The 14121-nt window shown below is 57.3% G+C and overlaps 1 protein-coding gene across 2 annotated transcripts; it reads left to right on the top strand.

Moving 5' to 3' along the window:
- Positions 1 to 1711: 1711 nt before the first annotated feature.
- Positions 1712 to 12442, top strand: TULP1 (TUB like protein 1). 2 transcript variants are annotated; one of them, XM_075776098.1, is made up of 14 exons: positions 1712 to 1767; positions 2286 to 2331; positions 3831 to 3959; positions 4098 to 4239; positions 4845 to 4970; positions 5221 to 5334; positions 5450 to 5584; positions 5785 to 5876; positions 6114 to 6287; positions 6697 to 6809; positions 7297 to 7405; positions 7609 to 7707; positions 7996 to 8167; positions 9014 to 12442. In XM_075776098.1, the coding sequence occupies exons 1-14, from the start codon at positions 1721 to 1723 to the stop codon at positions 9145 to 9147; spliced, it is 1632 nt and encodes a 543-aa protein (XP_075632213.1). In that variant the 5' UTR covers positions 1712 to 1720; the 3' UTR covers positions 9148 to 12442. The 2 variants fall into 2 exon arrangements, with proteins under 2 accessions (XP_075632213.1, XP_075632212.1); XM_075776097.1 differs by having other exon boundaries at positions 3831 to 3966; positions 4090 to 4239.
- Positions 12443 to 14121: the final 1679 nt, after the last annotated feature.

Genomic DNA, 14121 nt, shown 5'->3' with positions numbered 1-14121 from the left:
TCAGCTCCATAGTTCCCTGGAGAGCTGGGGAAGGGCCAGAATGCTGTGCTTTGTAGATGTCTGGCAGGGGGATGCTACTTGGGGGTCTCGGCTGTTTTTCCAGCTGAGGGTGGGATTGTTATTCTGATGCTTTTTTTGGTTGGTTGGTTTTGCTGGGTTTTTTTCTGCAGCACATGCCTTTGGGAGGGAGCTCCCCAGGGGGGCACCTAGGTGGGTGGAGGAGACATTTGTGGCCCCTTGGCCAAGGGTCTTGCCAGGTGATGCTTTGCCCCACTGCTGAGATGAGCCCAGGGGAGCAGCGGACACACACGGAGCCAGCCTGCAAGCACCAAGGACGCTGTGTGGCTGCTCATCCAAGTCTCCGGTTTTATACCACCCCTGGAGTGTCCCGTAGCCAGCAAAGCATCCCAGTGGGTGCTGCCTGGGGAGGGTGCTGTGAGACCCAGGGGCTCTGTGAAGATTTGACTTTTTTTGTTGCAGGCAGGGAGAAAAAGTCATTTGGGGGCAGCCCAAGCCACATTTTCCATAGGAAACAACCCCGCTTGCTCTCCAGCAAAAAAAAACAACTTGCTTTGCAGTTTCTGGGCTTTTCCACTATTTTAAAGCAGATTTTTGGCTTATTTCGGTTTGGTGCTTCTCTCCCCCCTTGGAAGACAGATTAAACTCGGGGAGGTGATGAGACGTGGTTTAGAGATTGAAGGGAAACCAGGAGGATTTTGTACCAAAGGCGTTGAAACCTTCACGGTGCTGGCAGGTCCTGGGTGCGCAGTGTTCAAATGCCATCTAGTGGTACTGGGCAGGGGGTGGGAAATGGGGCGACAGGGGGTTTTGGGGGTGTCTGTGGTGGGCTGAGCAAGACCGAGGGTCCGGTGGGGTCACTGGGGTCGCTTGGCTCATCCAGCTTTGCAACCGGAGAGCATCTGCAGGCAGCTTCAGGAGGGGAATATCAACAGCTAAATAGTAAAGTGCTGTTAACAGCAAGGCAAGGCAGAAACCGTCATGTGCAGGGTGTGAAACCTGTCACCCATAGGGTCCTGGAGACATGGGATGGGCTCAGAGCAGGGTGGTGGTCTGTAGGGAAGCCCTTAGTGTCACCCGGAGCCAGGGCTGCTGCCTTCCCCTGCACGGGCTTCCCCTGCACAGCTCGTGCAAAACAGCCCAAATCCCATGTTTGTGTAGCTGAGATGACATTTTTTTAGGCACATCCAGGGAGGGTGGCTCTAAACAAGGACAGGCAGCATCCGTCTGCCCACACCAGGTTGGAGCAAGTAGCCCCACCATGCCAGGGACCCCACCCAGTGTGGGGGTAGCCATGCACCCCCAAAAGACACTCAGGGTCTGACTGGCACCCTGTGCCCCCCCTGCACTCCCATGAGGCCCCCTTTTCCAGGGATTACCACCCTGCCAGCTGCTCTCCCAGCAAGCCTGGCCGGAAGCTCCTGAAATCCTATTACCGAGTTTTAGAAGAAATAAAAAGTTAATCATCTCCTTCAGCTTCTCTTCCTCCTCCTCCTGCAGCAGGGGCTCACGGAGGCAGCTGAGCTGATGCTGTGAGGCTGCTTGGAGTGCTGCTGCCGCGGCTGAGCCCATGGGTCCAGCCCTGGGCTGGTAGGGGCTGCAGCTCCGGGGCAGGGGGGTGTCAGCGGCTAGTGCCAGGGAGGAGGGAAGGAGGTAGGGGCAGGACAGAGGGAGCCATCCTGCTCGACACCGGGCTGGAGCCATGCCGCTGCAGACGGAAATCCTGCGTGAGGTCTGGGCTGCTGACAGGTGAGTGCCAGTGGGCAGGATGCGACCTGCGGGGTGGGCGATGTGCTGGGCATCCCCACCAGGCTCCCATCTCCTCCATGACCCTTCTCTCCTATTAACAGTCTAATTTCAATTTAATGAGCTGTTTTATCAGTTTTGGGTTTGGTGTTTTTTTTTTTTTTTTGCTCTGGGGGTCGGTGCAATGCTGCTCATTGGCTGGCAGAGAGAAAGAGTGTTTATTAGAGGGGGGGGTGTCCCCAAATTAACCTTATTGCTGTCACTCTTGGCCAAGGCAGAGCCTGTCCCATGCTCCTTGCTAGAAAGGATGCCGGTGGCTGAGAATCATCATCTGAGCTCGATGTGGTCAGGATGGCAGGAAAGCTGTTTCCTGAGTCAAGTGAAAGGCTGATGTTCCTCCTCCTGCCCCAAAAATTGGCGTGCTGCTTGGCCAGAGGGTCTTGCCCACCCCCCCCCACCCCCCCCGGCAGGACCTGCGAAGGGCTGAAAGCTCTCAAGCCATTGCTTTCTGTGCCCCACAGCCCCACTGAGGAGCCGGGCAGTCCCCAGCAGCACAAGCCCAAACAGGTGAGAAAAAAATCCTTTCTGCCCCCCCCCCCCCCATCCCTAGTGCCACCATCCCTAGTTGTAGGAGACCCCCAGACCTTGGCCCCAGACCAAGATTGAATTGGGGCTAGACAGGTTGCTCTGGTGGGGTGCTGCAGCCCCAGAGGGGGCATGAACTTTTGGGGACCCCCACCTCCAGAGCAAGTGGGTAGAGGAGATCCCATAGCCTCCCCTGCTCCTTTGTGCATCCTTCCAAACCCCCTCTCCATCACTTCAAAGCACCCCATGAGTTGGGCTTTCAGTTCCTAATTAATACTTTAATTAAGCCTCTCAGTTAAGCTGGCAGCCATGACTCACTTTCCCCAGGCTGTGACCCTGAAGGCCAGACACCCCCCACACACACTGCCCCTTGCTGCTTTCTGGCAGAACCCTTGGGTGCCACCAGGCCTTGGAGTGGTTTCAGCAGCAATTTCATTGAGGAGCCAATTTAATCAGCAGCCCCTCCTCGAAGGCCTTTGTTAAGTAATGAAGTGAGCAGCTGTCCTCCCCCCCCCCAGATGCTTAAGGGATTAAAGGATGCGAAGGAGCTTTTTGGTGTGAGCTGATGACATGGAAGAAACCTGCTGGTTCTACTCCCTCCCCCCCCCCCCCCCCCCCAATCCATGGTGCTGGGAGAGGGTGAAGCATCACTGCTTTGGGGTGGGAGGGGGGCTGGATCCTCTCCTTGCAAACCACCTTCACCCACCGTGCTGGGGAATCCTGGAGGGACAAAACCCCTGTGAGGGGGAAGGTGCTTTGTCAGGTGGTGGGTGCCTTGGTGCAACTAAATTTGCTTAAATCACTTTATGGGGGCCCCTGGAGCTGACACCTGCTCCCCAAATATCTCCTGTCCATAGCCAAGTGCTGCCCCAGATGCTCTGTATTTGGTAAATGAGGGTTATTTATAGCCCTGGCTAATGGGGATTAGGTGTGCTGTGCCTAATTCCCACTGACCTCCATCCCAGCACAGCCCCTTGCTTTCGATGGGAGCCTTTTGCGTGGGTGGGAGGAGATGGAGATGCAGAGCCAGGCTGCCTGCCCGCCCATCCCTGTGTCCCCTGTCCTGTCTCAGGTCCCCCAAGACACCCACTGGGACACGAGCCAGTGCCGGGGGTCGTTCCTGGCTGAGGTCCCTATGGCACGGCATGGCTTGTCCCTCTGTGTCAGTGTGGTCCATGATTTCAGGGAAATGCTGGCATCATGTCCCTCATCCCAGGGGCTTGCACACAACCGCCTGTCCCAGTGCTGACACTCTCCTGTCTATCTGCTAACACCCCTTTCTGTTTTCCTCCCTCCGCCTTCCCTGGGGGGGAGCTGCCCCCTGGTAAGTCAGTGCATGTACCTGTCCCCAGAGCAGATCCTTGCTCCCACGCGGGGCTGGGGCAAAGCCTGCCCGTATTTTGGAAAGGGAGCTGGTACTGTATGAGCAGGGGTTACCTTCCAAAGGGAAAAGGGATTTAAGGCTGGCGCCATCTCCACAGCACCGTCCACATGGGCAGAAGGTGAAGAAGAAGCGGCAGGAGACAATGCTGGAGCCTGAAGCCAAGCCCCGGCAGCTACGGGCGAAGAAGTTGGGCGAGGCAGGGGCTGCGGAGGAGCCCCACGCCCCAGTGCAGGGTAAGGATGGACACTCCCCCCATACGCAGCTCCCATGGAAATGCGAGGACATGCTGGTCCCCCCCACAGCTGCATCCTGCACCTGCGGTGCTCTGCAATGTGGGTGTTGCTTGAAACATATAGGGGTGAAGAAGCTGAGGAAGAAGAAGGAGGAGAAGGGGGAGGAGGAGACCGACAAGGACCTCTACTCCAAATTCACCAGGGAGCCCCGGAAGAAGAAGGAGAGCCCTGTCCCTCGCTTCCACGTGGCCAAGGGCCCCAAGAAGCAGCAAGGTGGGGGGGGCAGCACCCACTTGTGGCACCTTGTGTCCCTGTGCGCCATGTCCTCATGCACCACATCCCCGTGCACCGTGTCCCACTGGTGCCATCGATGCTCCCAGTGTTTGTAGGGGTTCTGTATGCCCCTGGAGGGCTTTTTGGCCAAAACCCAGCTAAGCACCCAGGAGGAAAGTGGATGTGGCAGGGGAGCTGCATGCGTGGCGTTGGCTGGGGAGTCAGGATTCAGGGGGACACATTCCCTGGGAACGTGGCAATCAGCAGCTGGCTGGTGCCCTCAGCTCCCTGGCCATCTTTCTGGAGCAAAAAGATGGGGTGGGCAAAAAGATGGGGCTTCTCCCCCCCCCACCCCGCACCCTGGGGCTGCAGCCGCGAGATGGCGGTGTGACTTTGCACGCTGTGTCTGGCACTGGACACATCCAATGTGCCACTGGCCACCGCGGCTGGGCGCCCACAGCCCCAGCGCTCTGGCCGTGGTGGGATGGATGCCCACACCAGCTGGTGCTGCTGAGGGAGGTTCCCTGCTTGCAAACCATGGGGCTACAGGTCCCCGATGCATGAGGTAATAGCTTTGGTGACACCATGGTGTCACCTCTGGGCAGAGCCAGATGAGGACTCAGAGGATGAGGAGGAGGTGGAGAATAAAGACCCACCAAAAAAACTCAAGAAGAAGCTTTCCAAAGAGCCCCCATCGGGTGAGAGCCGGGAGAAGAAGCTGAAGCCAAAGGGTGAGTGCCTGGGGGACAGGGCCAGCTCAAGTCTGGTTCTGTTGCCATTTGCATCTGTCCTTGCTGGGACACCTGTGTCCCATCCCCATCGCTGTCCCAGGAGGCTCAGGGGGCTGCGGGACAATCGCCCCCACCCCGTGCAATCTCTCCCCAGCTCTCTCCTTCCTGCTGTCCCCACCCTGCCACCTCCCCATCCCTGCCTGTCCCCACCCCCCCGTCGGGCCGCTCATCGGTTCCTGCGTCCCACCAGGTGACAAGAGCGACCACGACAGCAAAGCCAAATCTGCCAAAAACACCAAGAAGGAGCCAATGTCCATGTTCCAGGTGAATGGGGAGAAGAAGGAGAAGAAAAGCAAGAAGAAAGGTATGGGGCAAGTGTGTGTGCGTGGGGGGTGGCAGCCAGTCCTGCTGTCCCACAGCATCACCCTGATCCAGCAGCACCCGGCACCACATGACAATGTCCTCCATGTTCCCCCCAGCCACCACAGACAGCGATGAAGAGGACAATTCTGACTCCAGCACCAAACCCATCAGGTCAGAGAAGAAGAAAAACCCGGCATCCCTCTTCCAGACTGGGGGGAACCCCCCCAAGGAGAAGAAAACCAAAAAGAAAGGTGAGAGCGCAGCACTGATGACGTGCCAGAAGGTGGTAGGTGCTGGAGGGGCTTGTGGAGGTGTGGGTGAGCCTGGCCATGGAGAGCGGGGTTATGATTGATGGTGTTGGTGTGAATCTATGCCAAGCTCGACTTTGGGGTTCAACAGAGTCAGGCCTTCCCCTCAACCCCCCTGTGCCCCTGCCTGTTCCTGCCTGCAGCTCTTCCCAAAGTGGCCGAGAGTGAGGAGGAGACCCCAGAGACTCCGCAGAAAAACTCCAACAAGAAGGGGAAAGGGAAGAAATCAAAGAAGGTATGAAAAAGCGCTCAGAGCTGAAGGGGTCCCCTTGGTGGGGGCAGCAGCTCTTCCCCCCTGAGTGACTCAGGGGCTGGAGCATCCCTCGGGGAGACCTGCTGCAGCATCATCCCCAACGCCACTGGGGGATGCAAGCGGCAGCCGCAGCCTGGGCAGGGGGGGTCGGGAGCTGGGAAAGGAGGGGAGCTTTTGGCAGGTTTGGCTCTGGGGTCACCATCCCCTCTCATGCTGCAGCTGAAGGAGGAGAGGCCCCCATCGCCCATCATTGAGGTGGACAACCTGGAGGAGTTTGTGCTGCGGCCAGCGCCACAGGGGGTGACCATCAAGTGCCGAGTGACGCGGGACAAGAAGGGGATGGACCGGGGGCTTTACCCCACCTATTACCTCCACTTGGATAATGACAAGAAGGTGAGTGGGGGTGTGGGGACCCTGGGGCTCTGTACCCATCCTGAGGAGCATGCTCGGGATTTTGGGGGGATGCCAGCCTGCATCCCACCGTGGTGGTGGATCCTGGATGGGGCTGCTCCACTGCCCTGAAATTCCCCTTAGGAAATGCCCCGTGATGATGGTGCCCAGGGTGATGAGAAAACATCAGCCAGAGAGCCATGCTAATGCTGGGCTGGGCTCAGACCCTCCCGCCCCATGGCTCTGCCAGTATTTTGGGGATCATCTTCGCTCTATGACTTGCACAAGGTCGCGGCAGTGACATGTTGGGCCAAGCCTTGTGCAGAGATCACAGCAGGGCGGTGAGCCAGGGACAGCAGCAGCAACGGCAATGGCGGTGCCCTGTCCCCACATGGTCCCACTGCCCACTCAGGTGTTCCTGCTTGCCGGGAGGAAGCGCAAGAAGAGCAAGACCTCCAACTATCTCATCTCCATGGACCCCACCGACCTGTCGCGGGGCGGGGAGAACTTCATTGGGAAGCTGAGGTAGGAGCAGAGGTGGCACCCCATTCCTGCAGCACCCTGCTCCATGGCTTGCCAGCTGCCCCAAGTGATGTCTGGGTCAAGCAGGAGGCTAAATTCATTCCTTGCTGCTGGGCCTGACCCTGGGGAGTGTCAGGGGGCCAGGAGGGGAAAACAGGCTGATCTGGTTCCTCCCAGCAGACAGGTCACAGCTAGAAACAGTGCCCGGCAAGTCCTGGCCTGTTGCACCACCGGCAGCTGCGCAGTGATACTGGGGAGTCCCCGTGGTGGCAGCACCTTATAACGCCCCAATTTAGGGGACAGGTGCCCTGAAACTGAGCAATCGGTTAAAGGGTGAGAAGGATGGTGTTGGCCAGGGGCTGCACAGGGGTTTTGCAGCCACAGCAAAGCCGGGGCTGTGTCTGCAGGGGGTGGGATGGGGGGGGGGGGGCGGTTAGAGGGGACTTGGTGGCACCAATCAATCACGGCCACCTCCTGTCCTTGGCTGCAGATCCAACCTGATGGGAACCAAGTTCACAGTGTTTGACAATGGCGCGAACCCCGACAGGGCCAATGCCGACTGGTCGAACGTGCGGCAGGAGCTCTCAGCCGTGGTCTACGTAAGCAGCACAGGGAGCCCCCCCTGGAACCCTCAGACAGGTGGTGAGGGGTTCCCCACCTGCACCCCTTCACTGGGCTTCTGCCCTGGGGGTTGCAGAGATGCGGGATGGGCTGGATCCGTCCCTGAGTCCTCGTTTAGCCACCAGCAAGAGGCTGCAGCCTATGGCAGTCACTGGTTTTAGGGATGGGGTTTCTCTTGCAGGAGACCAATGTTTTAGGGTTCAAAGGTCCCCGGAAGATGACAGTCATCATCCCCGGGATGAATGCCGACAATGAGAGGGTGCCTATCCGGCCCCGAAATGTAAGTCTGAGGGCTAGACTGGGAGAAACTCCTTAGGGGCTGGATTTGCTGGGGTTCACCTTGGATTTTACCCATTGCAGGGCATGGAAAAGCTTTCTGGTGTCCCTGACATTCAAGGGACCTCCCTGGGAGGTGGGAGATGCAGTGTCTGTATCTCTTTCTCCACACTGGATCCCATCTCCCAGCTGGAGAGCTACAGAGCATCCCCCTGGGCACACCACAGGGGGGTGGCAGGGCTTGGGGGGGGTCACCTCAACTCTGTTCTTCCCCCGCTTTCGCCCTCCCCAGGATAACGATGGCCTCCTGATGCGATGGCAGAACAAAAACATGGACAACGTGATTGAGCTGCACAACAAGGCGCCGGTGTGGAATGACGAGACCCAGTCCTACGTCCTCAACTTCCATGGCCGGGTCACCCATGCCTCTGTCAAAAACTTCCAGATTGTGCATGGCAGTGACCGTAAGCCGGGGAGGGGATGTGGGGGGTGGTGGTGGGGGGAGCACTGCCATCAACTGGCTCCAGCACCCTCTTTTTTTGCTGAGGTTTAGCTTTTTCGTGCACAGCTGATTTGGGGACCTGGCTGACTTGGCAGAAGCTGGACAGGGCGTGCGGCACTGCACTGGCAGCTGTCTGCTGGCCCTGGGTGCCGGCAGAGGGAGTGCGTGGGTCACCTGTTGCCAGGCAGATTAGGGCAAGGATCAAATCCTGTGGGGCGCTGAGTCCCCCCAACATGCTACAGCCACCCACTCACCCCAGAGCATCACCCCCGGCACACACGCCACGTTGCCGGTGGGCTCGCCCTGGGGTGCATCACGCCTCGGGGACAGTGCCTCGGGGGTGGCAGCAGCTCTGTCCCCGCGCGAGTGGCCGGACGTGGCCGTTTGTCACCTGTCCAGTGCAGTCAGAAGCCCTCAGCCTCTGGGGTGTTGGGTTACGGGACAGAAAAAACCTCTCGGGGGCCCCTGGTTATTTTTACAGATTTCCTGTCACCCGCCCTCTGGTAGCAGCAGTCCCATGGGGGGGGTGAGTGGGGTCCCTGTCCCTTGGGGAGCTGCAGCCTCCTGGGGAGGGGTGCTGGGGGGACTGAAAGGTGCTGTGGGCCCGTGCTGGACAGTGCAATGGGAAAATGATGCTTTTTGGTAACATGCACTGCGGTGCGGTATGGTACAGCTGGTGCACGAGCTGCAGGCAGAGCTTGGTAGAGGGAGGGATGGCTTCTTTGGGATGCTTCTGCGTGGGTCCCCTGGGAAAAGGGCAGGATGGATGTGCAGGTGACATCCCAGCCACTCACCCCCTCTCCTGCAGCCGACTACATCGTGATGCAGTTTGGGCGCGTGGCAGATGACGCCTTCACCATGGACTACAACTACCCGCTCTGTGCTGTGCAGGCCTTCGCCATCGCTCTCTCCAGCTTCGACGGGAAGCTGGCCTGCGAATAGCGCCGGTGCCGGGGCTGCCGGAGCTGCCAGGACCGTGTGCCGGTGCCTGGTGGATGCTCCTGCATCCCTGTCCTGCTCCACTCCCTCCGTTTCCACCTTCTGCCCAGTGAATGCTTGCGATTACAGCCTCTCCTGGGGTGGCTTGAGGTGCACGGTGACTTGCAGAGCACTGTGGGACGCTCATCCAGCTGTGGTCACCCTCTCCAGGCAAATTGGGGATAGACCGCTGGTCTGGGGCAGATGGCAGAGTCAGGTCCGGAGTATATTTAGCAGATGAGACTGACTGCAATTCCAATCTCAATCCTTTGGGATGTTTCTTGAACTTGGATCCTGGAAATTCATCCCCCCACCCCCCTCTTTTTTTTTGTTTTTTAGGTGCTGGTTTGTATTTTGTAGCTCAGTCTCTCAGTCAGAGAGGGGTTGGGGTCTCCTTGGTTTGCATTCCCTCACCCCCCTGTGAGTGTGCACAGAGCCCACACGTGGCCAGGCTCTGTCCAAGCTCCTTGTGAGGGATCCCTTGCACAGTTTGATGCCCACTGGGCACCAAACCCTTGTTTTGCCCCATTTTGCCCTGGTGCAAGCCCCTGCAGTGTCTTTGCACGCCCCAGGCTCTCCACCCACTGGGTCTAACCCTGCTGCCTGGAAGCCTTTGGGGATTTGGGTCCCTAAGGAGCAGCCTGGCACCCAGAGCACCGGCAGCACGTGGGCACGTGCCGAGGGAAGCTGGTGCTGGTGGAGGAAGGCCAGAGGCCATGTGAGGCAGCGTTGGCCTTGCCGGCACGGGGCCAGGCTGGGTCAGTACCACCAGGAGGGACCTGGAAGGGAAAACTCTGGGTGCACCAGGAAGCGCCGGGGTGACTCACGAGGTGTGGTGCGGCACTGAGTCACACTCAGTGCCCAGACAGGCCCCGCCAAGCCCCCCATGCCCCCGCTGCTCACCAGCAGCTCTGCCGCGTCCCTCCAGATCCCACCGAGCTGGTGGTCTCTCAGAGCCCTGCACACCTTGGGTGTCCCTGCTGCTGGGACTGGCCCCACTGGTGCTCCCTGCTCATGGAGAGGTGGTGGATGGGAGGTGGCACCCCATGGCACAGATCCGTGGGGTGTCACAGGGGGCTGCAGGGAGTCTTTGGGAAGGGGAAGTGCTGGAGAGAGGCAGCTCAGGGGGCGTGGGGCAACCCATGCCCCCCATTTCCAGCACAAACCCACCTTTGTGGGATGAGGATTTGGCTGCATGCACAGTCACAAATCTGATTAATTCAGTGATTAATTCAGTGAATGAAGGTGCCCCGAAACACCGTCATTGACTTCCTGATAACGCTCCTCTCACCTGCTCAGCTCATGCACTGGTCCCAGGGGGCTGATACAATTCGGAGTCCCCTTCCCAGGACACATACAGGTCTTTCCCACATCCTGGGGGTGATCCGAGTCCCCTAAGTTAATGCTGTGAGAGGTAGCCAGAGCAGAAAGGCTGAGGGGCAGGACATGGATGAGACAGATGCAGTTGTGCAGAAGGGATGCTTGTCCTCGCTGGGCAGTGTTGCAACGCTGCCGTGGCCCAAGCCCGTCCCTGTGAGGGGCTGGGACAGATGACAGTGACAGTGGGACCACGAGCTGCAGCTGGACCGCTGGTGAACATCTGCCCCAGTGACTCTGCAGATGGAGCTGAGGTTTTCCCATCAGCTGTATGAATCTGGGCTCTGTGATTCATTGGCCGACGCTCACGGTGGGGGGCAGATGGAGGTGGCCAGCTTGAGGACAACGGGCTGGTGTGGAACATTGTCCCTTACCCACATGGCAAGGTCAGAGACCTTCTTGTGAGCTAAAGGGAGAATCAGCCACCGTGGTTCAAGGCCAGCATCCCCTGGCTAGACAGGGCCAGCAAATGTGGGGAAAGCAAGAGCTTTCCGCCCAAATCCAGCCACGAATCCAACATCTGTTTGAAATCGGGAAAAGCTCAGCTAACAGTTGAACTAACACTTGTCCTCGTTTCTTCCAGCGGAAACAGAAAAGTCAAAGTAGGGTGAGAGAGAGGGGTTTGGGTTCCCCAAGCTCTTGCTGGAGCATGAGCTGCCATTATCCCAGCCGCTCCTGGGGGATTTTCTCCCTCACTGCACCCAAAACATCTTCATGTTGCCTGTTGTTGCTTGCAATCCTCTTGGATTCCCAGCCTGCAGCCCACATGGAGCAAAAAAATCTGCCATAGGCATCCAACACGATGCCACCCCATCCCAGAACACGGTTACTGTACCAGCTGCCCACCCCAAATCACTTACACAAACCCTCTAACCCAAACCAACTGTGGCACAAGAAACAAATGAAAACAATTTAATAGGGCGATGGATATTCGGGCCCTTTGTTTGCGCTGGCTGTTAACACCAGAGGAGACGACGAATGGAAGCAGTTGAAATGTGTATCTACTTTGGCCGATGGAAAGTGTGACGGATGCGCCGGCAGACCAATGGCTGAGGATGCTGGGGTGTGCGTGGGTGTGAAAGGAATGCTTGCTGCAAGAAAAGATCAAAAAAAAAAAAAAAAAAAGAGAAGGAGGCTTATCAACGGGGTTTGAGCCCAAAGTCTGTGTCTTCCTTGGAGCAAAGGGTTTTCTCAATCCCTAGGGATGATGTTTTCCCCACAGCATGAGACTTTGAGGTTTCTGAAGCTTCCTTTTAGGGGGGTGGTGTTAGGCTTGGTGGTGCAAGGATGGATTTAACCCCACAAAGCACTTATGCAGGAGCACGAGTATGGCCAGTGGCCGGAGGTAACTGTCAGCAACTTGTCAAGGGAACCTCCTGGGAAATGCATTCTATTTTTGCAAAGATGTTTATAGGGCAAAGGGGAGGAAGAAGAAAAAGATCCCACCTTGATTCTGAGTGCCACATCCTAGCTAGGACCAATGTCACTGCGGTGCCGTTGGCTCTCACAGGTGGTGGTTGCTGGCATCTCTATCCCGCACCGATGAGTGGAAAGATGCTGGTCCAGGGCTGAGCAGGAGGATGGAAGTGGGGGGGCTCTTCTGCGACCACTCACTTCTCCCTTTGCCCCAGACCCCTGAGGCTTGAGGGGCTCCACGCGCCCAACCCCGAACATGGGCTCAGCCCATGGGCTCAACCCTCTTAGGGGAGGCTGTGGGGTATTTCTATGGGGCTCTGAAAGGCAAATGCTCCATCAGCTGGGCAGCCTGTGGAGTGAGAGGGCTGGCTGCATCCTGGCAGGTACGGGAGGGAAGCCCAGTGCTGGGAAACTCCTCGCCTGGCAGTAGAAGGGCCGGAGCTGTTTGGTTCCTGGCAAGTGCCATGCCCGGCGGAGAACGTTGCCTCGGCCTCGGGGGCTCTCGATCCGTGCTTTGAAGTGCTGATACACTAATTAATTAAAGACGTGATCATGGCAGAGTGTTTTTCTCTCCCCTTCCCCTCCCTGTGTATTTATTTTGGTGACAATTTTTAGGGGGAAGGCAGACTCGTGGCTGGTAAGCTGGGCTGCGGGTTTGCAGGATGGGCTCTTTCCCGACTCAGTAAGCAACAGGCAGTAATGGGCAAGCCAATATTTTTCAACTGCTTTTAAAAAGGAATAATTTTTTAATTAGTGAATCCATTCTGGAGAAGTGTTGGAGTTTTACAATGTTGTAGCTGTTCTTGGTGTCTTGCCTAGACTTGGATGTTCTGGCCATAAGAAAATATTATTTATGGCATTGCTGCCTGCAGCTCTTTTATATTATAATTTGGGAAAGGAAGTTGCTGTTCCCACCAGTGGACGAAGAATAGCAGAAACAAGGATTACGGACTTCTGAAGGAGGAGAAAAAAAAAAAAAAAATTAAGAGGCAGGACTAAAACAAACCACCGAGCTGGGCTTGAATCGCCGTGCTCCAGAACAAGCTCATCCCGGTATCGCCAGCGGTTGGGTCTGGTACTGTAACCGAGCTGAAGCCTGACCTCTGCGTGCCTGGCAGGCCCGGCGCAGTGGTGACCCCCTCAGTACTCCCCTGCGCAGTGTTACATGTGTTCCTAAATGTTTGCAGATCAGGCTTTTATTCATGGGCTAATGCATGCTTGTTTGCTCATGCCTTACTCAGCCTAAACTCCTATTGAACTCAATTAAGCCTGTCATCTCCAGGAGCAGTCAATGTCATTTTTGCCCAAGTAAGGGATGAGTAACGAGTGCTCCGAACAGCCCTTGGAGAATAGCAGCCATTTTGTTGCAGTTTTTGGTCCAGATTTCTTACAAGTTAGCACCAGGCCAAGGGTGGAAGAATGTGATATGGCTTTATTAATCACACACGATTGCTGAATGTGCTGGATGCTTCAGACATCGTGGCTTTATGGGCTGCAGCGTTGGCTGTCTTGTCCCGAAATGCTTGAATACAACCAAGCTCGGCATGAAAATTAGAAAAATATGTTTCTAGACGGGATGGGATGCAAAGAGCATCCCTTCTTCAAGCAGGGCACCAGGAGGATCCCTCTCCCAGATTTAACTCTATGGGGTTTGGGTACATTGACACAGGTCCTCAATGCGCGCCAGACCCCATGGCCGGCAGGACCGGGATTTCTGCCACACGTTGCCCATATTGGGGCCACGGTTCCCAACAGTCGGGCTGGGTTGTGGCCAGGGACTCACATGTGATCAGCCGGCTGCGGCTTAGCACGTTACCACCCATCGGCTCGCTCCGAGGAAATGACCGCGGCCTGGCTCCTGGCTGGGTTCCCTTGGGAAATCACAACCGCGTGGGCTGAGATCCCCATCCTGGGTACCATGGAGTGGAGTGGGGGGTCCAGGACAGACGGGAATCTGCATGCTGGAGGGGTGTGGGGGGCTGAGGAGGGGCATGAAGGTGTTTGGAGGGGGATGACGGTGTGAAGATGGCGATGGGGAGGGGGATGAAAGTGGGTGACAGGGCATGAGGGTGTGCAGAGGACAATGAAGGTGTGTGGAAAGGGATGAAGGTGTGCAGAGGGGGGGGATGAAGGTATGTGGAGAGG

This window comes from Balearica regulorum, chromosome 25 (assembly GCF_011004875.1).
Source record: "Balearica regulorum gibbericeps isolate bBalReg1 chromosome 25, bBalReg1.pri, whole genome shotgun sequence".
Taxonomy (NCBI): domain Eukaryota; kingdom Metazoa; phylum Chordata; class Aves; order Gruiformes; family Gruidae; genus Balearica; species Balearica regulorum.
Note: the sequence above shows the minus strand (reverse complement) of the source record. Positions and strands in the feature narration are given on the sequence as shown.